Source organism: Convolutriloba macropyga, chromosome 6, assembly GCF_964194025.1.
Source record: "Convolutriloba macropyga chromosome 6, txConMacr16.3, whole genome shotgun sequence".
Classification (NCBI taxonomy): domain Eukaryota; kingdom Metazoa; phylum Xenacoelomorpha; order Acoela; family Convolutidae; genus Convolutriloba; species Convolutriloba macropyga.
The window spans coordinates 70,336,260-70,361,949 of NC_134473.1; the positions used below are offsets into that span (position 1 = coordinate 70,336,260).

Here is a 25,690-nt window from a genome sequence, read left to right on the forward strand (position 1 = left end):
TCCTTTTATAAGGAAGACTCGTTGATGCTAAGATGAAGGGAAAATGACGATCGCTTCCTAGCTGCCCCCCCCCACCGCCACCGCACCCTTTACCCCCTTCTACCCCTACCACTCCCTTCACCTAGCTACCCTCACCTATCCCACCAACTACCTCAGCACTACTCACCTCCGCAACCTATCTACCCTCCCACCCACCCCCCTATGGTTTGTTGGGCTAATTTTGTTTTTTCTCATGTTTAATTTGATGCTCTGATTTCGGTAAGGTTAGGTTAACGACGATTCGAGTCGTTTCCAGTATTCTACCGGCAATGTTTTTTTTTTGTTCAGAGAGTTTTGGCCAATCGATATAATAATTGTAGAGAGTTATGCGTGGTATCATTAGACAGCCCGTCCAGCGTAGAACATGGAATTAAAAAGATTGTTTTCATTCTCTGCATTTTTTGGGAGTTATCGGGGTTTAAAGCTTTGTCAATATTAGACTTATTTCAGCTTTTTTCAAAATTTTGACCGAATTTTTGTCAATTTTGACCAAATTTTTGTCAATTTTGCTAAAATATGCTAAAAATGTTAATTTTTTTGTGTAATTGATTTTATCTCTAAATATAGAGGAGGGCTGCTGAATTCTTGGATTCAGACATTTTTCGTCGAAAAAATGGCTTTATTAGCCCACTTTTTTTAAATTTGTGGAAAGTAGAAACCTTTAAACTGCAGCCATTTTCTTCCTAATCTCAAAAAAGAGCTAGTTTTACTCCCGATGGCATTAAGAGTCTTCTGGAATTATTATTTTGCCTATTTTTTGCAAATTTAAAGTCAATAATTATACAAAATGCATTATTTATATTTGACGAACTAAAAAATTTTGTATAGAATTGATCTGTTTTGCAACCATTTCAACAATTGAGTGTCTTGTTGGACGCTCAGCAACATCTGAGCTGATCTTGACCTCATCATGGATCTTTATGATAAAAATTTTTTTAGATTTTAATGGGGCCCGACCACTTTTTCAAAAAATGTCCGCTAAGTAAATTTTTTTATGTAAATTACGGACAAGAATTTCAAATCAGGGCTTAATTAATGACAGATACTGTTTACAATAAACGAGACCCAACAGGATTATATTATGGTTTCCGAATTAAGCTCACGGTTTTTATGGCTTTGAACAATTGTTTTCGCAAAAATTTTATGGATTTCTTGCGTTTTGTTTTCATTTCTCATGATTTTTGTAGTTCAATGACTTAGTGTCCCTAATCAAAGATCCAGTTATTTTGAAGAGGGTATAAAGGAACCTAGACTTTTTTCAGTTGTTATGTAATGTCTGTTAAGACTTTGAATATATTTTTTGTCGAGAAAATATCGGTGAATTTTTGAAATTTGCCAATATTTTTCTCAACTGAGGGCGCATTCTCAGTAAAAACAAGCGGAAACAGACTTCCGGTAATGTATAAACTAATGTCGATAACGATTTTATTTGCAATTAATGGTTTCCTTATTTTGGTACAAAGCGTTTGCAATTTTTCTTTTATTTTTTTATCATAAATGCATATATTATGGGTTCATTTTGTTTACTTGTCGATCTCTCGAATTTTTGATAAATCCAATTAAGGAAAAACATTGCACAATGTTGAAAAACAATGTTAAGGAAATTGCACAATGTTGGAAAGAGGTGTATCTGGATATCTTAATTGTTTTCTCTGAATAGTTTATGTTTTTTGGGCTGAGACACAGTTATCTCGCAAAACTTTGTGGGTTTTTGATTTTGCCTAAATTTGCCTTTCTTTTCGTTGTTGTACGCCATATACGCAATAAACGTAGATCCTAATTGCTTCCCTAAGACGTATAACTCAACCGAGTTAACGATCTTAGTTTATAGCTGTCTGTTTTAACGAATTTCAGATAAAATTTTTAAAAAATGATGTGTTTCAACTGTCTCTTTTTTGCTTTTAATTTCATGACCATGGAGCTCAATCTCGCTCATTAGACGTATCACTTACTTTTGTTGATTCGAACATATTTTCGTGCGTTGTGACTGATTGCTTCGACCATAGAGTTTCATTAAAAAAATTTCGAGATTTCTATACTGTTCAATTTTTGGGTTTTTTGTTGCCTTGTCCAAGTAGTCCTTTTATGAGGAAGACTCGTTGATGTTAAGATGAAGGGAAAATGATGATCCCTTCCTACAAGCCCCCCTCCCCCCCACCGCCCCCGCACCCCTTTACCCCCTTCTACCCCTACCCCTCCCTTCACCTAGCTACCCCCACCTATCCCCCAACTACCTCAGCACTACCCACCTCCGCAACCTATCTACCCACCCACCCACCTACCTAACCCCCCCACCTACCCCTACCAACCAAAATTACTCCCTCCCTTCACCTAACTACCCCACACCTACCCCCACCCAACTACCCTAGCACTACCCATCTCCCCAACATATCTACCCACCCATCCCACCTAGCTGCACCCCGCACCTAAAAAAATGTCGGCATTTTTGAAACACTTTAATATGGTTTGTTGGGCTAATTTTGTTTTTTCTCATGTTTATTTTGATTTCTGATTTCGGTAGGGTTAGGTTAACGACGATTCGAGTCGTTTCCAGTTTTCTACCGGCTATGTTTTTATGTTTTTTTTAGCAGAAAGCAAGTTTGTTGATGACTTGAATTTTGACTTATTTCTGTTCGGGCATTTACTTCCGTTTTTGATTGTTGACTTCTGTTTTCGAAATTTGGACATTAACAGTAGCTTCGTTTAATGTATAGTAATTAAGAACTGCTGGTAATGTTCAAGGGGAAGAGGTCAGGATCTTTTCCGTTTGTGCCCCCCCAGTACGTTATGCTCCCCCCAGTTACAGAGCACGTGCCATTACATAGTAAATCATTATGTGAAAATATGACACGTGCGTCTGGGGGTTGCAAATAAAATGCGCCCACTAAGCTGGGGGGGCACAAACGGAAAAGATCCAGAGGTCATTTTGATATTTTTTGTTCCTATAGAAGTCGCCCCTAACTATCTAAACTACACCACACAAACACCCCCACCACCTATCTACCCCCCCCCCCCCCCAACACCAACACCTACCTGCCCAACCCCCCCCCCCACTGTTTTCGCACCGCCCCCCACGTACCCCCCCCCTCCAACTACCCAAGCACTACCCTCCTCACCAACCTATCCAACCTATCTACCCACCCAACCACCTACCTAGCCCCCCCACCACCTACCCACCCCCTGCCCCAATTTACCCCCCACCCCCACCTACCTCTAACCCCCAAACTACCCCCTCCCTTCACCTAACTAACCCCACCTACCCCCCCTCCCACCCAACTACCCCAGTACTACCCAACCTATCTACCCACCCAACCCACCTAGCTCCCACCGCACCTAAAAAGTTGTCGGCATTTTTGAAACACTTTAAAGTAATTTTTTGAGCTACTTTAGTTTTTTTTCTCTTGTCTATTTGATGTTCTGTAAGGTTAGGTTAGAGATTATAATGCACGACTATTCGAGTCGTTTCCGGTATTCTACCGGCTATGTTTTTTTGTTCAGACAATTTAGCCGATCGATATAATAATTGTAGACAGTTGTGAGTGGAATCATTAGAAAGCCCGTCCAGCGTAGAATATGGAATAAAAAAGATTTTTTTCATTTTTTGTTTTTTATAGGGAGTTATCGAGGTTTAAAGCTGTGTGAATTTTAGACCTATTTCAGCGTTTTTTCAAATCTTTTGACCAAATTTTTGTCAATTTTGACCAAATTTTTGTCAATTTTGCTAAAATATGCTAAAATTGTTATTTTTGTGTAATTGACTATATCTCTTAATATAGACGAGGGCTGCTGAATTCTTCGACTCAGACATTTTTCGTCGAAAAAAATGGCCTTTTTAGCACACTTGTTTGAAATTTGTTGAAAGTAGACACCTTTAAACTGCAGCCATATTCTTCTTAATCTCAAAAAAGAGCTAGCTGTACTCCCGATGGCATTAAGAGTCTTCTGGAATTATTATTTTGCCAATTTTTCGCAAATTTAAAGTCCATAATTATACAAAATGCATTATTTATTTTTGACAAACTGAAAGATTTTGTATAGAATTGATCTATTTTGCAATCATTTCAACAATTGAGTGTCTTGTTGGACGCTCAGCAACATCTGAGCTGATCTTGAATACTTATGATAAAAATTCTTTGGCTTTCAATGGGGCGCGACCATTTTTTCAAAAAATTTCCGCTAAGTAAATGTTTTTTATGTAAATTACGGACAAGAATTTCAAATCAGGGCTCAATTAATGACATATACTGTTTACAATAAACGAGACCCAACGAGATTATAATAGGGTTTCCGAATTAAGCTCACGGTTTTTATGTCTTTGAACAATTGATTTCGTAAAAATTTTATGGATTTCTTGCGTTTTGTTTTCATTTCTTATGATTTTTGTAGTTCAATGACTTAGTGTCCCTAATCAAAGATCCAATTGTTTTGGAGAAGGTATAAAAAAACCTAGATTTTTTCAGTTGTTATGTAAAGTCTGTTAAGATTTTGAATATATTTTTTTTGTCGAGAAAACATCGGTGAATTTTTGAATTTTGCCAAAGGAGCCATACTCTTTTTGCGTAAATGGAGGATTTTACATAAATTTGCCTTTCTTTTCGTTGTTTTACGCCATATACCCAAAAACAGTAGATCCTAAAAGCTTCCGCAAGACGTATAATTCAACCGAGTTAAAGATCTTAGTTTATAGATGTTTGTTTTAACGAAATTCAAATTAAATTTTTAAAAAAGATGTGTTTCAACTGTCTCTTTTTTGCTTTTAATTTCATCACCATGTAGCTCAATCTCACTCATTAGAAGTATCACTTACTTTTGTTGATTCGAACATTTTTTCGTGCGTTGTGACTGATTGCTTCGACCATAGAGTTTTATAAAAAACAATTCGAGATTTCTATACTGTTCAATTTTTGGGTTTTTTTGTTGCCTTGTCCAAGTAGTCCTTTTATAGGGAAGACTCGTTGATGTTAAGATTAAGTGAAAATGATGATTCACAGTTCTTGCAGGTAACATTTTAAATTTATAGTTCCTTAAACAGTGCCATGTTGTAAAACTGTTTGAAGTTTTGGCTTCTTTTTGAATTTGTTTTTCGGGGGCTCGTGACTTAGTCTCATTATTAACAGGTCCAATTGGCCTCCTGAGGTTTTGAAATTTAATCAAGCACATTTTTTTGTAATCCTAGGTCTGTTGTGACTTTGGAAATTATCTGTTTCCAAAAATAATTTCGGGTTTTTGAGCTTTGTCTTTTTTTAAGAGTTTTTCGGTCGATTTGTAGCTCAGTCTCTGTAAACACAGGTCACAACCCTTTTCATGTGAGCTATAATTTATAACGGTTTTAGCTTCAAACATTTGTTTCTCAGCTTTGTTACTATTGTTACTACGAGATTCCATAAAATGTTAGATTTTTATTTATTTGTACATTTCAAAGGATTTTTGGTTTCTTTTTAAATTATAAATAACCGTTGGTCCCATTGGCTTTGAACTTTTGCGCCATCGAACATTGCATAATGACATGTCTCAATTATTCCTATGTAGATATATATGTACATTTTAGTGATTTCAGTTGATATCTAGCGACAATAATAACCCGAAATTAATTGTTTTCAAAAACGGAAAAGTATTTTTGAACTTCGCACCTATTTGCTCTTTTTTGTCTACCTGTTAAACAGTCGCATTGGAAACAGGTCCCATATATTTTCCAATGAAGGGCCGGTTAAATTTTTGTTGGTTTTTATCTGATGTCAGTTTGATTTTGCTATGATTTTTTTTATTATAGATTCGATTATTATGTTTTATTATAGATTTTATTTTAGTTGTGGACGTAAATAATATTTGTTGTTTGATTTTTTTTATTTTTGTCCTTTCTAGTAGTCCTATTATCAACAATTTTCATCGGCCCTTTAGCGTGACATTATCGTATTTCATTGGGTGTTTATTGAACGATGTGTATGTTTTTAAAAGTTTTCCATCTCATCATCATTTGGTAGCCAATGAAGTCAAGAAAGTGGATGAGCGGGGTCGGAAAATTATGTGCGTACGCACATTACCGAGCCTCCTTGTTAACCTTACATTTAAATTTTTTCATGAATTTTTTACCCCAATTTGTCTGTTTTGGCCGGCTTGTAACTCCATCTCACTAATGAGAGGTCACGTAGACTTTTAGATGAGACACAAAAGATTAACGCACATTAACGAGCCTCCCTGTTGTATCTTTTTTCAAAAGATAAACTTTTCCCGACGTAACAGAGTTTTTGATACGTAAATGACAACCAGTATTTGACAACCAGTATTTCATACTGAATCGGAAATTAAAATGAAAGAATAAAAAGAGTCTTGAATGTGATGCGACTTATGAAAGTTTGTTGATTTGTCTAAAGAAAGTTTATTAGGGACAGTTTCAAAGTATAACTTAATTGATTGTAGAAATGAATAGCAAAAATTTTTGTGATAGTATTATAAAACTTTCCATTGTTGTCAAGTGTTTTGCTGATTTTATTTACGTAAGAAATTATTTAATCGAATCCAGTGATGTTAATTTAGTTTCGCAGAATTTCTACATAAATTGAGAACGAAAATTATGTTTTCACAAATGGTTTTTTAGCTTTACTTCTGTACGTTTATCAATAATTTGGTTCTGAATAGTTGTTGAGATTTTGTGTTAAGGACGGTCTTTCTAATCATTATCAAGGATGAAAAATTAAACATTTAAACATAAATCACAATTCGAGTAAAACTAAAGTTCACTTTTAGCTTTTAATTAAGGAGACCGGATCACGCCTCAATAAATAAAACCAAGTTTTTGAGATTGTAAAAAGTCAAATTCAAAAATTTTCAGTTTTGTCCAAGTGAGCACATATGCTTCAGTATATTTCTCACTTTTTCCTTTTCATTGATTCCATAGATGGAAACAACGTCGTTGCTATAATCCTGCTTTAGAGCTCCATTTTGTCATCTTTCATGTGTTTTACTTCGGTAGAAAAGTTTCAACCAACGTAAATTGCGTATTACTTTTTGCTGAATATATCTTAGATTGGAAGCTGTGACCATTCAACATAAACTTGGCTAGAGAGAGAGAGAAAGGGAGAGGGAGACAGAGAGAATGTGAGGAACATGAAATATATTGAAAACGTGTTATGGGGATAACGAAGTTTGAGAACCTAACGACCATTTTGTGTAATGGCATAGCGCAATAGACTTACATGTTGGGGATGGTTTATATATCAAGTATTGGTCTATTTTAACAGTGGTTACACCTGCTTAGACCACCCGGGGTGAGGTGATCGAAATATGTTTCCAAAATTATTGACGAGGGGTGTACCCTACCAGTCTTTAAGTGAACGGTCTGAACCATAATTTTTGTCGCGCTATGTCGAATCATGAGAAAACATAATTGCGGATCATAGTTACGAAACGTCTGATTAAATTGCATTAGTTTAATTTAATGTCTTTAGTTTTCTTCTCTTCATAAGCCCGACATGTAATAATAATAATAATTAATTGTGGTTTCTGCGTAATCGCAGCGGAACAGCATTAGGCCAACAGTAGCCTGTTTTCAGCTGCCCTTTTTCTTATTATTCCCCACATTTCAGACTGATCTTTCTATGAGCAGCATTGCTCTTTTTTTTGGTGACTATAGTCACTTTTTTTGCGTCTGAAACTTTCACGTGGTACCATCATTGCAGCCAACATTGGTCAGGCTATGGTCAACCTGAAGCTATGGTTAAGTAAGAGCTCATCCTCACACAGACAGCTTCAAGGAGGCAGGGGATTGAACTCTCAATCATTGGTGTGCGAACCACATACCTTACCTCTCGGCTATCACGCCATACATGTCAAATCAAATGGCTACAAAAACGCGTTAATTCGTATCATAGTCCATGGTCAATTTTGCGCCCTCAGTCCTATTGAAATATAAAAATTTATATTTCATCTCTGTGGGCAAACTGAGAATGACACCATAACTTCTTATAGTCCCAGAGGGTCGAAACATAAACGCGCTTCCTCGGATTATTGCATGGTAGTTGGCGCCATGTCGAGCTAAATCCAGTCTTAGCCACTTTTTTTGTCTGGATCGTCTAATCATGGTCAATTTTTGTCTGGATCAACCAGTTCTTATTTCCAACGCCTCACCACGGGCACCCGAACACTTTTTTCAGAAGGAGAGTGCCAGCCAAGTACGAGCTCGTGTTGACACTGCTGGTAAAATTGGAGCTCTCTCATTGGCTAACTTTGAACTAAAACGAGTGCCAGAAAGCCTGAAATCAATACAGAATAAATTGAGGTATGCAAAAAATGGATAAAAATTTCTCAAGTTTTGCGCGGGTTTGGTGCTGAATATTCAGCTAAATCATACAATAAATACATTATACACGAAATACACTAAAAATAAACAAGATACGCGCAACTAATCTCCATTGAAGTTCATTTTCTCATCTCCTATCGAATTCTGTCATATGCTTGTTATCTTGATATTTATTATAGAAACTTTTGGCATCTCTGATTTTTCCCAAGAATAATGAATTCCCAGACACAATATAGGTACTGGCCGGACAATTTTGGGTCCAGAACAGACCAAAAATTGGTATTGGCCAGACAGAAGGCGTGACCAAATTTTTTTCAGACCAATAAGTTGGGTCACACCGGACCCCAATGTCCGCGACCCGAGTTGGTCTGGCCAATAGCTATCTTGGGTCTGGGAGCTCATCTTGAGTGTTTTCAGATGTTTGGACCTGAGTGTGAACCCATTAGGCCGTTCTGACAGCTTCCCAGGGTGGTTTGGTCACTTTCAGTCACTCAAATCTCTGCAGCTGTACAACTGTCACCTCACCCATATCCCACCTGGTACACATTTATGTTCTCTAAATCCTATTCGAACTCCGGCGGTTATCTGGAAAGATTCTTGCCAATGACGGTTGTGTTACAAGATTTTACTTAAGACTGTTATCTTGCTAGAAGATGGTTATCTTGTCAGATCTCTCTTGCAAGATCTTACTACGGCTATCACGGTTATCTTGCAAGACCTCGCGAGAATACGGGCATCTTGCAAGATTCTTGCAATTTTTGAACGAGGTAAGTGACGCCTACATAACACAAATTTATTGTGAGTTGCACGCATCTTACAAAAAAAACCTTATTTTTCAGGAAAAAAAGTAATCAGCACATCTTAAAACGCAAATCTTCATTGACCTAATGTGACAAACAGACAATCACATTTTTGAAAACAGATTTGTATTCTAGTTTATAAATGACTCAGCCTCTTTATCAACTTTAAGAAAACTGCATTAATGAAAAAAAACTTTAAAAAAACGTTGTGCTTGTTGATCTGTAGCAGTTGCATTAGGAGCAATCAATGATATGCTAAAATACGTTTTCAGACTTTTCGGTGAATTCAAAGTCCATTCAATAAAAGTTCAAATAGCCACCGTCAGCTTCTCAAACGACTATTATAAAGGCGCTCTACTTTTTCTACATTTCAAAGAAATTGAACTGTATTGAGGCACTGTGTTTTCTTACAATTCAAAGAAATTGAATTTTATTGACGCACTGTGTTTTTTTACAATTCAAAGAAATTGAGTTTTATTGAGGCACTGTGCTTTTTTACAATTCAAAGAATTTGAATTGTATTGGGGCGCTGTGTTTTTTTTAAGATGTGTTCAGACATTTTTCAATGATATCGATCTTTCAAACCGCGAAAAACAGGTAAAGCCCGGCGGGCATTAAGTTTCATTAGAGGCTCAAAGTGGGTTTTAGTAGTACTTCAAGTGCTTAGAGTGGTGCAGCTGGTGGGATGGCCTTAAGTTAAGGTTAAAAGGTCATTTTTAGGAAAAGGGCTCAAAATGGTGCAATTTTTCATGTTTCTTTGTGATTTTTTTCGTCATTTTTTGAGTTTTCCAGCTCCAGGCGCCAGGGAATCTTTTTTAAGGTCTGATAATAGGGCACTGCATAGTTTCTGGTAAAATGGATTGGTTTTAAACATTTAGATGTCTCGAATTTTAGCATTATTTTCGATGAAATCTGCAATTTTTTTAAGATTTCCTAAAGTTTTTGCCAATTTTCGATATTTGTCCATTCTCAAGTACCAGAAAACATTTTGCACGCTCTGATACAAAAAAACTGCATGGTTGTTTATGTTAACAGATTTGTTTTCAACAATTTAACATTTCGATTTTTAGAAATTTTTTGATGAATTTTGCAATTTTTTTCAATTTCTTCAAAACATTTGTCTTTTATTCCGTTTTTTTTGCATCAGTCGCCAGAAAACTTTATCCGGGATTTGACAGTGTGATTTCAATAGTTTTTAGTTGATAATTGAATGGATTTCGATGTTTTAAAATAACGAAGTCCTACTTTTTAAAATTTGAAGATTTTTTCTAAAAAGTATTGCCTAGCGATCTTTGAGACAATGAAATTTTTAATTGAGTCACTGGATAGTCTCTAAAGACACCTAAATGATTCAGAAGATAGAAATATCACATTTTTCAGCAACATTTCATTGAAGTTTGAAATTGAAGTCAATTTTTATTTAATTTTTCGGTCATTTTCGAGTTAATCGATCTTCAAGGGCCAATGCATTTTTTTCAGGTCCTGCAGATATAACACTGGACCAATTTCAGAGACAAAAATTGGTTTTGAACATATATTTGAAATAGGTATAATTATAGGCATCATATTTTGCCTTATGGCTAAAAGCTTCAAGAGTTAGAGCAAGGAGTTCATTTTTGTGTAGTTTGTTTGATTGTTTTAGTTTGTCAATTTTTTGAGATAATTTCGTTTGCTTTTTGGCTGGCATTGTTCAATTGATCTGCTCGTCAGGTAGAGTAAATCTGAAATTTTCATTCAATTCTTTGAATTGTATTTCAGGACATGTCCTGCTATCTTTTAAGATTTTTTTTACACATTTTTACACATTATTTAATGATTTTGAACTTTCGAAACGGCATAAACAGGTAAAACTCAGCAACCATTAAGTTTCATTAAAGACTCGATTTGGGCTTTAGTAGTCCTTTAAGTGCTTAGAGTGGTGCAGCTGCTGTGATGGCCTTATTTTAAGGTTAAAAGGTCATTTTTAGGAGTTTTTGGGCTCTAAATGGTACAATTTTTCATGTTTTTTGTGATTTTTTTGGAGTTTTTTTTTATTAGTCTTCGGTTCAGTTTTTAAAAGTTGATGAAGGCCTTTTCCGAAACAAAATTACTTGTTATGACCATTTTTTGAGCTAAATTTTTATGTGCTACAAACACAAACACGCAAAATAAATATAATTTTTGCAATTTTTTTTGAAAATTTTCGTCATTTTTTGAGTTTCAAAATTTTTGTCATTTTTTGAGTTTTCCAGCTCTAGGGGCCAAGGAATTTCTTTTAAGATCTGATAATAGGGCACTGCATAGTTTCTAGTAAAACTGATTGGTTTTCAACATTTAGATGTCTCGAATTTTAGCATTTTTTCGATAAAATCTGCAATTTTTTTAAGGTCTACTAAAGTTTTTGTCAATTATTGATATTTGTCCGTTCTCAAGTAACAAAAAACCTATTACACGCTCTGATAAAAAGTTACTGCATGGTTGTTAGTGTCAATGGATTTTTTCAACAATTTAACATTTCAACTTTTAGAAATTTTTTGATGAATTTTGCATTTTTTTTCAAATCTTTTCAAAACATTTTTCTTTTATTGAGTTTTTCTTGCCTCAGTAGCAAGGTAACCTCATTCAGGATTTGATAGTATGTTTTTAATAGTTTTTTGGTGATAATTGAATGGATTTCAATATTTTAAAAGAACGAATTTCTACTTTTCAAACTGAAATTTTTTCTAAAATTTATTGCCTATCGCTCTTTGAGACCATGAGTTTTTTAATTGAGTTACTGGATAATCTCTACAGACACCAAAATGATTCAGAAGATAGTAATATCACATTTTCAGCAACGTTTCATTAAAATTTGCAGTTGATTTCATTTTTTTTTTATTTTTCGTTCATTTTCGAGTTAATCGCTCTTCAAGGGCCAATGAATTTTTTTTCAGGTCCTGCAGATATATTACTAGGCCCATTTCAGAGACAAAAAATGGTTTTTAACATATTTTAGAAATAGGTAGTTTTAAAGGGATCATATTTTGCCTTATGGATAAAAGCTTCAAGAGTTAGAACAATGAGTATAATTTTGTTTAGTTTGTTTGATTGTTTTAGTTTCTCAATTTTTTGAGATAATTTGTTTGTGTTTTTGCTGAAATTGTTCAATTGATCTGCTGGTCAGGTAGAGTAGCTCTAAGTTTTTCTTTCAATTCTTTGAATTGTATTTCAGATCTTGTCCTGCTATGTTTTAAGATTTTTTCACACTTTTTTTAATGACTTTGATCTTTGAAAACGGGATAAACAGGTAAAACTCGCAGGCATTATGTTCCGTTAGGAGCCCAATTTAGGCTTTTGTAGTCCCTAGAGATCTAAGAGTGATTTAGCTGCTGGGACGACTTTACTTTGTTTAGAAGATCAGTTTTAGGATTTTTAAGCTCAAACTTTTGCAATTTACAGGTTTTTCGTTCATTTTTTAAATTTTTGTTTGATTAGAAGATAGTAATATCACATTTTCAGCTACGTTTCATTAAAATTTGCAATTGATTTCATTTTTTTGAGTTTTCGTTCATTTTCGAGTTAATCGCTCTTCAAGGGCCAATGAATTTTTTCCAGTCTTAGGTGAAATTTGTAAATTTCATGAAGTTTTTTTGCGAGACACAATTTTTTCCTATGACCATTTTATAAGGAATATCTTTTGGTACTACAAACACAAACACGCAGAATGAACAAATTTTTTCAACTTATTTTTTTGGAAGCTTTTTCCAGCCTCAGTGGGCAGGGAATCAGTTTTAAGGTTTGACTTTTTTTTGATAAAATCTGCAATTTTTCTTCAAGTTTTCCTAAAGCATTTGTCAATTTTTTATATTTGTTCATTCTCAAGAGCCAGAAAACCTATTCCACGGTCGAATAAAAAAAACAGCATGGTTATTAGTGTCAATTGAATTGTTTTTGACAAATTAACATTTCGAATTTTGGAAACTTTTTGAAAATTTTTGCAAGTTTTTTTTAAAGCATTTGTCTTTTATTCAGTTTTTCTTGCCTCAGTAGCCAGGCGACATCCTCCAAGTTTTGGTTGCATGTAATTAAATAGTTGCCAGAGGGCAAGGGATTGGATTTCAACATTTTAATAGAAGGAATTTGTGTTTTTAAAATTTGAAGTTTTTTCTAAAACTTAGGGCCTACCGATCTTTGAGCCAAGGAATTTTTTAAGGCTTGAAATTGGGTTACTGGATAGCCACTAGAAAGACAGAAATGATTCTGATGATATTAAAATCAGAATTTCCAGCAACATTTCACAATTTTTCAATTGATTTTTTTCTTAAAAAAATTTGTGATTTTCTGATTTAATCGATGTTCACGGTCCAATGAGATTTTTTTCAGGTCTTGCAGATAGAATCGTGGACCGATTTTGGAAAAAAAAATTGATTTTGAACATGTTTTTAAAATATGTTTATCTAAAGGGTCGATTCTAAAAGGGTTGTTGATCTAAAAGGGTTGTTGATCAAATATTGCCTTCAGGGTAAAAGTTTCAAGAGTTTTAGCAATGAGTCTATTTTTGTTTATTTTGTTTAATTGCATTAGTTTGTCAAATTTTTGATGTGATTTTGTGTTTTGGCTGGCATTGTTTAATTGATCTTCTGGTCAGGTAAAGTACGTCTTAGCTTTCCATTCAATTCTTTGAATTGTATTTCAGGACTTGTCCTGCAATGTTTTTTGAATTCACTTTTCCTTTTGATCACGTTTTTCAGTCTGCATTTCACGATTTTCACATCACAATTTTCACGTTTGACTTCCGACTTACCTCACTCACTGTTCCAACTGAATGGATTTTAAGTTCTTTTACGCATTGAAATATGCAATGTAGTGAATATAATCAAGGTCAAAAGAGCAAAATCAAAAGAAACGGGATAAACCGATAAAACCCGGTCGTTAAGTCATAGTGCATTAGGTTATCAAAGTTCGTTCGAGCGATTGCTAGCTGATATTATTATTAAGCTTAATGCCCTTCAGTTTAGAAGCGGAAGTGAGTATAGGTTTAGAATCTAACAAACGGCACACTGAAATAGAACAATTTTTGAAACTTAGTAAAAATTTTTGTCAATTTTAATCTCTTCTTTTTTCTTTTTTCTGTTTCAGTCCCGATGTGCGTCTAGCGTGTCAACGGCGGCTATTTTCCGTCATTCTGCCGGCTATGTATCTCTCCTTAAAAATCTCGTGTATGGCGTCTCACGATCATTTTGTTATCACATTTTTGGGTCTCGGAAATAAACTCCCACGGAAATAAATCAAGAAGATAAACACTCCGTACTTACCGCCGTCAGTTTCAGTACTGGGCGAGTCTAATTGCAACGCAAGATGCTTTGAAGTGCTTATTTTCATCTAAGATTTTGCAAAAAAAATTGTTTTGAAAATCTTGCAAGATCACCATTGGAAATCAACCAGATGGGTAGCCTTGTCATACAAACCAGAACCTCCTTGTGAAACCTTCGCAACCACAAATAGATATTTCAGGTGCATATAACTCACCAAAATTGGAGACCTTAAATGTTTCTAACAACATCATCCAATTCATCAGTCGAGATATCGGACAACTCACCAACCTCAAAATTTTGAACATATCGTGCAACAGAGTTCAAATTTTACCCAGTACCCTATCAAAATGTTCCCGATTAGAGGTTCTGGAAGCGAGCGACAATTATTTGGCAAAATTGCCCTCAGGGTTTGGTCGAATCAGCGTCGTCGAAATTAACTTGAATAGAAACCGGTTTGCTGACATCTCGTGTGAACTTTCGTCATGTTCACGGCTCAAAATACTTCGTTTAGAGGAAAATTGTCTGATTTTGAGCAAAAACTTGAAAACTGTCTTGGCCAATTCGACAGTTTCGTTGATCTGTCTTGATGGGAATTTGATAACACAAAAGGAACTCAACAGCACAGAAGAATACGGAAAATATTTGGAGAGGTTTACTGCGACCAAGAAAAAGTTTACTTGACACAGAAATGAGATAAAAAATTTATTTCTCCTTCGAAGTATTTTAATAGTATAGTGGGAAAAATTAGCAAAAATGCATTTTTCCATTTTTGCAAAATAGTATAAATTTGCGTGTTTTTAACGGTTGTTTGCCAGTAGCTAGAAAAGAGGGGGGCGCACCTGGGACTGATGGGTGGGGGGTTGCAACAGTGAGATTGGTGGGGGTAACAGCAAGCGGGGGGTGGGGCAATAGTGGTTGGGGTCAACAGTGGAGGGGTCTCCAACCTCTAAGAACCGCCCTTCACACCATAAGTATAAGTCTTCAAAACAGTTTGAGCTGAAAGGCTCTAGGAGCACTTAATATCCGCTCTGCGCTCTCTGTTTATCCCGTTTTTGATGACGAAAAGTCAAATGGGTCAGACGAAAAATCGGTAAAGCGAAAAATTGCATAAAAGAGACCGGCAAGACTATTATAATTGCTACAAGTTTCGTTTGAGAGCAATTAACAGTAAATAGGTACTTTACATTAAAAACCGAATTCAATTTGGTAAAAGTCTACAAGCAATCCTAACTTTGACAAAAGCAACTTTGATAAAGTAACATAAGTTTTAAAAAATAGAAACCCGCCATAATTCTACTGTAAAAATGCCATCGATATTTTTCAAACTTTTTTCCGGAGACAAGCTGGAAAAACTAAAAGCGTCAGAACACAGCTGGCAGATTGCCAGAAGATAGTCGCAATAGCTTCGTAGATCTGCAGTCTCAAAAAATCAGTAAAAAAGACAGACCAAAACAATAGTCTTTTCATTTTAGGCTGAAATGTTATATTTTGAAGTTATTGCTGCCTCTATCAGCTGCTCTTAAATGACCTTCACTCAGAGTAACACTTTCACTTGACCTCATTTTTTTGAATTAAAGTAACTAAAAGTCAATTTCAAAGTGATGAAGTCATATTTGAGAGTGAGGTAAGTCACTTGTGACCAAAAACTCAATCACGCGAATGAACAACAAACTCGCTCCACTAAGAGCGAAAAATGATGTCAAGCACGAGTTTCAGTTGAAATTGCAGGAACAAATGAACAAAAAGTGGTCGTGACGTCATATGGTCGTAACAAAAACCTTGACGCCGAAATAAAAAAAACAACCTACTAACGTCGGGCGAATTGCTCTCAAACGACCGGCGAGCGGTTGGCTTCGTCAGTAGCTAGCCACGGTTTAGTACGTTGAGTACAATGATGGAATGTACGTTGAGCCAAGAGGGGGTACACCACAGCGGGACTGCAGAAGTGGATTGGGGGACTGATGGGGCGGTGGATGGGTGAGGGTGTGGGATCAATTTCTAAGAACAGCCCTTCACACCATAAGTATAAGTCTCCAAAACAGTTTCTGTTAATCGCATACTTAAAGACTGGGTGGCTGAAAGGCTCTAAGAGAACTTTATGCAAACTGGGCGCTACATCTTTATCCCACTTCTGAAGACGAAAGTCAAATGGGCCAGACGAAACATCCGCCAAGCGAAAAGTTGCATAAAAGAGAAACAGGATTAATATATTTTCTACAAATTGCAACGGACAGAAATTAACAATGATTTCCTTAAAAAAACCTGTTAAGTCGTTTATGATAAAAAAACATTTCTACTATAACTCAATGTTAATGAGGATCAGAAATGATGACATTACGCCACATTACCGCAGCAACAACTTTAAAACCACATTAAAACAATTCAAAACATGAAACTATTGTTAATATATTAAACAATTGCCTATAATCGTAATATTAAAATCTTAAAAAACATTCCATTACATCTGTAAACTATGCAGTAACATATAATCAAACCCAAGAGGAAGTTCCGTGGCTCATGAGGCTAGAGAAACCTAAAAAAAATGATAAAAAAATGAAAAAAAACTTAAAAAAATTGCAAGTTTTATAAAAAAAAATTGCTAAAACTTATGATATAAAAATTAATCTATGACCAGACAAAAATTCCAGTAGCTTATTATCAAACACTAGCGGAGGTTTTTTGACCCTTGAGGCTCAAAAAACCTGAATGATGACTGTCAAAAAATTGAAAATGGCAAAATATGTAAAAAAAAAATACGAAAATTCGTGATGTTTATTAAATCATGTAAGACATCCGATTACATCTAGGAATTATACCGTAACCTATTCTCAAACACTAGAGGAGGTTCAGTGGCTTGTGAGGCTGGAAAATACAAAAAAACTACAAAATTAAAAAAAACTTGAAAAAAGCAAGTTCTATCAAATAATTGCTATAATTTGTGACATTAAAAAGTTGAAAACTATTCCATGGCCAATAAAAATCGTCAGTACCTTATTTTCAAACCCCTTAGGAGATTTTCTGGCCCCTGGGTCTTGAAAAATCTGAAAAAGGAAGAAAAAAATTCAAAAAATTTGAAAAAATTGCACGTTTTGTCAAAAAATATGCTAAAATTCGTGATGTTAAAATGTTGAAACTATTCCATTAACATTATAGACTATGCCGTAACCTATTATTATAATCTAGAGGAGTTTCCTTGACACAATATAAAATAAAAAATCAGCAAATGTCAAAAATTTTCAAAAAGCTTGTGCAAAAGTTTAAATGTGCGTGTTTTTAGCGAGAGGTTGTTCGTCAGTAGCTAGAAACGGGGAGGGGGGCACCGAAGGCTGAGGGGGGTAGCAATGGGTTGGAGGGGGGTTAACAGCGTGTGGGGCAATAGTGAGGGGGGTCAACAGTGTAGGGGTCTTCAACCTCTAAGAACCGCCCTTCACACCATAAGTATAAGTCTCCAAAACAGTTTGAGCTGAAACAGAGCTGAAAGGCTCTAAGAGCACTTAATGCCCGCTGGGCGCTACCTGTTTATCCCATTTTTGAGGACGAAAAGTCAAAAGCGTCAGACGAAAAATTGGTCAAGCAAAAAATCGCATAAAAAAAGACCGACAGGACTAATATAATTGCTACAAACGTCGTTTGAGAGCAATTAAAAAACAAGAGGAGGCCAATAATAGCCCCAGCTATCGCTGTGCTGCCATTAATAAAAAAAATCGCATAAAAGAAACTACAGGCCTTATGTAATTGCTACAAACTCCGCTTGAGAGCAATTTAAAAGGTTATGATCGGAAATGTTTCATTTAAAGAATAACAGTGACACCAAGACCGACAATTCAATTATCATATCTATATAATCAAACAATTTGAATATGTCTATTAAACTAGCACCATAATTTAACATCTATAAGAACTAAAATCTAAATGGTCACACGCACACAAACTCAATGAAATTTGACTGACAGAAAACAAATGCAAACTTACGGCAGAGCATCTTTGCCAACAAACGCATACGACCATAACTATTTTAAATCAGTTTCCGAATAATGATTACTATTCGAGTTAGGAATAATTTGATCACCTTGATTAGAGTTAATATTTAATTTCGTATCTGATTGTCGACCATCTTGCAGTTGCTTTAAGTTCGCTATTTTCTCCGACGATTGCTGCGATTGTCCAGCTGACCCAGATGGTTGTTTACCTTGTTTATCTACTGGATTTTTGTTCATACTTTTAGCAAATTCGTTCACAAATGAGCCCTGTTGCGCAATTTGTGAAGATACCAACATGTTTATACTGTTCATGTTATTGGTCATGACTTCCAAAACTGTAAGACTGTTTTTCATGATCTGCTGGAATTGATTCTGTTGTTGGATATGTGAGTTCACTATCAACGACATTAACTGTTGAGACGTGAACTCTGAATCGGTCGACTTTTGATTTGAGTTTTGATGTTTGTATTCTTTAGAATCCTGTGAAGATTTTCTATTACTGCTTTCGCTAGTACTGCTATCAAATTGCAATTTTTCTGATGACGGACTGTTCTGCTGATGTTGGAATTTGGACAGATCTAAGTCTGGGTTTCTGGACTCTGGTAATGATCTTGAAATCTGAAACAAGGCCAAACAATCTAAGAAATACATAATTGGCAACAAGGATTTGAGAAAATTATGATCTACACAAACAGATTAATATAATTTTTCCCATTGCTCATTCCTCTCTTTAAACGAGACCTTGCCTTGATATGGTCCAAAGAATGTCCCCAATAATTGGGCAATGCTAACTAAGCTAACAACTCCCCTTTGATTGCGTGAGTTTAAGTTTGGAAACGTTAAATTTCATGGAGCATTTTGCCGTTTCCGGAAACGCAACAACAGATATTGTTTGCCCTATAGCCAAACACCTCGTGAGTTTTCTTAATGAGCATCGAAAAGTCTAAGTGCTTCTACTGCACAAACCGTATTCCTCTATCAGTACATAAGAGTCCATGAAGCACAAATTTTTGCTCTGCTACATCGACAACATGAACCGTTTTTGGTAGAAGCATTGAGAACAGTGTTCGGTCGCAGCCAGGAGTTGAAAACTGTCGAACGCGGAACATTTAAATGCTTTTGCACGATAGATTGAAAATATTTCCTGTGCGCGAGTTGATCAATGGAATGAGGTTTCGACATTTGCTGCAGTAAAGGCAGATTCTATTTTATCACGGAATCTGTCGTGTCTTGCAATTGCGTCACATCTCATATGACAGGCAACTGTGTGCTCTATTGGCTTTCCGTAAGGTCTTGAAATCTTTTGTGCCTTGAAATCTTGGAAGTACCTCTTGGATCGTCTTTTGTGTGAAGTTTTACAAATTGAATGTTTACAATTTGCTGTGAAGCTCATGTCATCGTCCTTTAAACTTAACTTTAATAGGTTGCATTTGATCTACCCCACCCAGTCGATCTACTCTGCCACCCCCCCCCCCCCGGGCATCTAACTGGGCGTATAACTTTCACTAAGCCCTCAGGCGCACGTACTACTTTATTCTTACATAGTAACGTGTTATATGTTATATTAAAACACATAATTCATAATTTGTAGGTGAGCATACGGGTGGGCGAGCGGGGTGGGGGCGTGATATATCCCCAAGTACTGTATAAAATATATTAAAGTATTCAGAACTCACTTGTGATATGTTTGATAGCTGATAAATGAGCATAGAGTGAGAGATAGAGGCTAATAGGAGCAGCATCACCACCAGTCCTTTCACCAGGCTAGAAGATGCCACCTGTTGCACCACTCCACCTATTCCACTCACAGCAGAGCTCCGGTGTCTTCCTAGGCTTCCACCTGGCATGTGTTCCACTAACTCTTCTACAGTTCCTCCATTCGCTGCAATCTGGTCATTTGAAAAAGCAAATGTTCGATCCTAAACAATTAAATCAAAATATATTAAAATCCTCACAACCAGCTTTCGAAATTTTGGATCTTCTGGGTTATATTTTAATGAAATATTTCAGGGAGTTTAAAAGGAATTGAAACTCAACTTACGTCTTTTATAACGCACTCGATAAATATGTAGTAGTAACTTATACAATTGCCAAGTTCATTCCCCATTCCTTTAAAAATCCGGCAGCTAATTTATTTGTCTCTCATTTGACTACACGAATAATCATCAATGCAAAAACAAACGTCCGCACAATTTTGAAAAGGAAGAAAGATTTTTGGAGAAAGGACGAAGAGTTCTAACCCTATGAATAGACATCTCTCTGCTTACTGCAGACTGAACAGTTGGTCGTCTTCTAATAGTTGTTTGAGCAGACTGATTCGGATATGAGTTCAAATTGTTCGCAGAATCGGATCTCTCACTCGCATCATTGTGATTGTTGTTGCTACTAGACGGCTGCTGTGTAAGGTTCCCTCTCAACGATGTTGAAGCGACACGCGACACTCCTGCATTTGGGGCTATTTTGGATTCGCTAATCTTCAGCTGAAGAGCCTTGTCCAGTGCCTGGATAAAGTAAAAAAAACCATCAGATTAACACTTAATCAAGGTACACTTATTACCATAATTCAGTTTTAAATGCCAATTCGATTTCATATAGATTGAGAAAACGTCCTTTTTACTCCTAAAATTGAATGAAGCTAAAATTAACATTGACACGGCATTTTCAATTAAATTTATTTGGATCTATGCAAGAATACACTCGTTGACCAAAATAAACGCTCAAAATGCTGATAATCCAAATAAAAATTGTCAAATTTTCTGTCACCGGCATTAAGTTGAACGCGGCTCAGATTACTGCATCTATTTCTAATTTTCTGAGCAAGTAAACTTGTCAGTTTTTCCAATTTATACCTATTAAACTCCTGAATTATATGTATCGATTGATAGAAAAATCTAATGAAACGGCCAAAATTAGGCTGACCAAAGCAGACTTCAGAAACAGACAGTGCATCTTTTCCGTTTTTGCCCACTTCCTATATAACAAGTCTGCTAGCACCCCAAATATGTACTTTTTGGTCCCTTGAATTAGTAATAATAAATTTCCGGCGCCAGTAGACAATTAGATGGACTTTGGTTTCCGGTTGTCAAACAAATTAGTGTCATGAAGATATTCGTACAAAAGATAAGCGCAAAAATAGCAAAAACTTGCGTTATTCTTTGTCTGCTTAAATTATAAGCATTGTTTAATTACCACATACAATTATGTCTTTAATTCAAAACTTCGCTGCATCATTCAATTGTAAATGCCGTTTGTGCATAATTGTATATTTTAGTGTATGACATGCAAACAGTATGCTATAACATGTATTAGTGGGGGTGCAAATGGACGTGCGGGGGATAACAAAAAAGATCCCAGACGGTTTCCTGTGTAAAACTTCTATGATTGTTTACTTCTCTCACCTAGTGCATTAACTTCGACGAAAGGCATTTCACCATTTAAATTAGCAAAATTAAGTAACTTATACTAATTTACAGACGTACGTGATTTTTGTGTGCGTAGAGGAAAGCAATACGTGCAAAACTGTCGGATAACTCAACCATCAATTAATGCTATCAAAAACAGATCAAAAATTAAATCTGACACTAAAATCACGAAATTACCATAATTCAGTTTTAAATGCCAATTCGATTTCATATAGATTGAGAAAACGTCCTTTTTACTCCTAAAATTGAATGAAGCTAAAATTAACATTGACACGGCATTTTCAATTAAATTTATTTGGATCTATGCAAGAATACACTCGTTGACCAAAATAAACGCTCAAAATGCTGATAATCCAAATAAAAATTGTCAAATTTTCTGTCACCGGCATTAAGTTGAACGCGGCTCAGATTACTGCATCTATTTCTAATTTTCTGAGCAAGTAAACTTGTCAGTTTTTCCAATTTATACCTATTAAACTCCTGAATTATATGTATCGATTGATAGAAAAATCTAATGAAACGGCCAAAATTAGGCTGACCAAAGCAGACTTCAGAAACAGACAGTGCATCTTTTCCGTTTTTGCCCACTTCCTATATAACAAGTCTGCTAGCACCCCAAATATGTACTTTTTGGTCCCTTGAATTAGTAATAATAAATTTCCGGCGCCAGTAGACAATTAGATGGACTTTGGTTTCCGGTTGTCAAACAAATTAGTGTCATGAAGATATTCGTACAAAAGATAAGCGCAAAAATAGCAAAAACTTGCGTTATTCTTTGTCTGCTTAAATTATAAGCATTGTTTAATTACCACATACAATTATGTCTTTAATTCAAAACTTCGCTGCATCATTCAATTGTAAATGCCGTTTGTGCATAATTGTATATTTTAGTGTATGACATGCAAACAATATGCTATAACATGTATTAGTGGGGGTGCAAATGGACGTGCGGGGGATAACAAAAAAGATCCCAGACGGTTTCCTGTGTAAAACTTCTATGATTGTTTACTTTTCTCACCTAGTGTATTAACTTCGACGACAGGCATTTTCACCATTTAAATTAGCAAAATAAGTAACTTATACTAATTTACAGACGTACGTGATTTTTGTGTGCGTAGATGAAAACAATACGCGTAAAACTGTCGGATAACTCAACTATCAAATAATGCTATCAAAAACAGATCAAAAATTAAATCTGGCACTAAAATCACGAACGCTTCAAAATTAAGTACATCAGAGAAGCCAGGGTACCATTTCCTCGGTCACTAAAACTTCGAGGCAGATAGCTTACTTTGAAAGACTGTGGTTTAATCTGTAAAATTGAACTCTTAACCTCAATTTCAAATGAAATTCAACACTTTCGTATCCTTAGGCTCTCTAAATAAGTTAGAACAAAATCTTATTCCTCCACGCCGGGCATCGTGCCCAGCACCCGTGTCAGGGCACTAATTCCCTCGAGTGACAAAGATTTTGTATCATATACTTAGAATGCTTGTGGCACTAGTTTTTATTAGTTTCACTCTCCCTACGGCTTTGTTTGAATCATTTAATAACTCGATACGTCAAAAAGCAGTAGCTTAATGTGCATTCAATGCGTGTTCATGTATTAGAAGTGTTCTATTCTTTTTAAAATTTGAGTAGACAAAATTTCTCCGTACAAACCAGCGGTTGAAACCTAGCAGTGTAGTATTAAAGCTATATACGTTCAATAATGCGATAAAAATCATAATTTGGTGTTCAATATTACACTGAACGCCCGAAATTAGTAGAAAGAACCAAATTTTTGAGCCAATCACCATATTAATTACATCATCCATCTCCTACATCATTGGCCTTGCGTACCCATGAAAAAGAAATGGTAAATTACCAGATACGCCCATGTAAAGTTGATAAACTCTATCTAAGCTATACAGTAAAATAGTTATTTTTTACAATGTATTCATACCTTTTCTACGTCCAATGTTTAACGCAAATGCAACTTTAACCGTAGCTGAACAAAAGTGAAAACATTTTGAAAAAAAAACATTCTTGTTACTGTGAAACTTGGGATTTTTGGAGTTCATCAAATGTATACGATCTTAAGTAATTGAGCCCAAAACTGGTCCACAAATTCAAGCAAGCAATCCTAAATGGGAAACAAAAATCACTACGTGCTTGTAAAACACGCATATCACGCATATTACACAACTGCATTTTGATGCTGCCTGTCATTAGAAGTTTCACTCCAAGGTCTACAGGGCTCGTTTCAATCCATTACTAATTGATGTGTCCAAAAGCACTAGTCTAGTCTATATTTATGTTCGTAAAAACACTATCCTTAACTGAAACACCAGCCCCCACTAAAAATCACTAACTGACCTTAAGCATCTCGTCTCGTGTATTAATTAATTGATGTGGCTTTAAAAGCAGCGACTTACCTATCTTTTAACAACTGAAGAGATGAAATGCGCAGTGAAATTACGCACCACTGCTCAAATAATGCTCTTTCTAGTCATGAGTTAACGACTTAGCCAAAGCTTCAAACAGCAGTAAGCGCATTAAAACTTATAAAAGAAGTATTTTAGTTAAAACACACTCAGTAAAATAACGGTTGGAGCTAATTAGTATCACCTGCATACAATGAAAAGCAGTAAAAGCGAGTAGTTGGTCAAAATTGAAAATATCGCTTATGACCGGTTACTCGCTTATTATATCGGTTACCCACTCGTTAAAATATACACACTTATTGCCGGAAAGAATGTTAAAATGGTTGACCCAATCAACGCGGCGATCCACCATCAACCGTTCTGCACCTAATATATGGCGTGATAGGCGAAAGGTAAGGTGTGTGATTGACACGCCAATGAACGATAGTCCGATCCCGTGCCTCAGTTAAGCTGTCTGTGTGAGGATGAGCTCTAACTTAACCATAGATGAGAACAATCTAACGTTAATGCACTGTAGATTAGAAGCCTAATGCTGCGATTACGCAGAAACAAAATTATCAACATAACCTACTAACGTCGGGAGAATTGCTCTCAAACGACCGGCGAGCGGTTGCCTTCGTCATTAGCTAGCAACGGTTTATTGAAGCTAGCTTTAGATTAATTGAAGGGGCGTAAGGTGAGCGCAGCGGGCGTGCACCCCAGCGGGGGTGCAAAAGTGGATTGGAGGGACTGATGTGGGGGCGGTGGGTGGGTGGCGTTTGGGATCAATTTCTAAGAACCGCCCTTCACACCATAAGTATAAGTCAACAAAACAGTTTCTGTCAATTGCATACTTGAAGACTAGTAGGCCGAACGGCTCTAAGATAACTTAATGCAAACTAGGCACTACCTCTTGATCCGGTTTCTGAAGACGAAAATCAAATGGGTCAGACGAAAAATCGGTCAAGCGAAAAATTGCATAAAGAGACAAACCGGATTATTATATTTGCTACAAACTGCTTTTGAGAGCAATTAACAATGATTTCCTAAAAAGTGCCTGTTAAGTCACGTACGATAAAAACATTTCTACTATAACTCATTGTTAATGAGGACCAGACATGACATTACGCCACATAACAGCAGCTGAAGTAAGGCATCAACAAAATTAGAGAGAGAGATGAAGCCTGAACGAGAAAGAGAAGAAAGAAACCCTAACCGACAGAGAGAAAGAGATAGGAATATTTTCCATGATGGGATTCGACTCTGCAACTTATAGTTTTCTAGCCTTGTTAGCAAATAAATCATATAGAAAAAACAAACTGAAAAAGGCAAAAATTAAAAAAAAGTTTTCAACTTCGCAGTAAAAAAAGTTCAAAACCATTTTTCGTCTCGAAAGTTCTGTCAATAAACCCATCTCCGAGACCTAAAAAGTTTCGTTGGCCAGTAATAGTCGTTAAACTCAGAAAAGAACAAGA

General features: G+C 35.8%; 3 protein-coding genes across 6 annotated transcripts in view; 2 read left to right on the plus strand and 1 right to left on the minus strand.

The window, feature by feature from the left end:
- Window positions 1-15,089, plus strand: part of LOC142341390 (leucine-rich repeat-containing protein 57-like) — a 24,250-nt gene extending 9,161 nt beyond the window's left edge. Inside the window, exons 2-5 of the mRNA XM_075392318.1 lie at window positions 7,100-7,134; window positions 8,190-8,314; window positions 8,753-8,874; window positions 14,608-15,089. Of these exons, the coding sequence (XP_075248433.1) occupies window positions 7,100-7,134; window positions 8,190-8,314; window positions 8,753-8,874; window positions 14,608-15,089 (764 nt within the window). The remainder of the gene's footprint in view (window positions 1-7,099; window positions 7,135-8,189; window positions 8,315-8,752; window positions 8,875-14,607) is intronic.
- Window positions 1-25,690, plus strand: part of LOC142340576 (uncharacterized) — a 200,557-nt gene that overhangs the window by 30,623 nt on the left and 144,244 nt on the right. The window lies entirely within an intron of this gene.
- Window positions 18,179-25,690, minus strand: part of LOC142340570 (uncharacterized) — a 31,151-nt gene continuing 23,639 nt past the window's right edge. Inside the window, exons 9-11 of the mRNA XM_075391238.1 lie at window positions 20,629-20,889; window positions 20,065-20,307; window positions 18,179-19,006 (exon numbers count right to left, since the gene is read on the minus strand). Coding sequence (XP_075247353.1) covers window positions 18,419-19,006; window positions 20,065-20,307; window positions 20,629-20,889 — 1,092 coding nt within the window. The 3' untranslated portion in view covers window positions 18,179-18,418. The remainder of the gene's footprint in view (window positions 19,007-20,064; window positions 20,308-20,628; window positions 20,890-25,690) is intronic.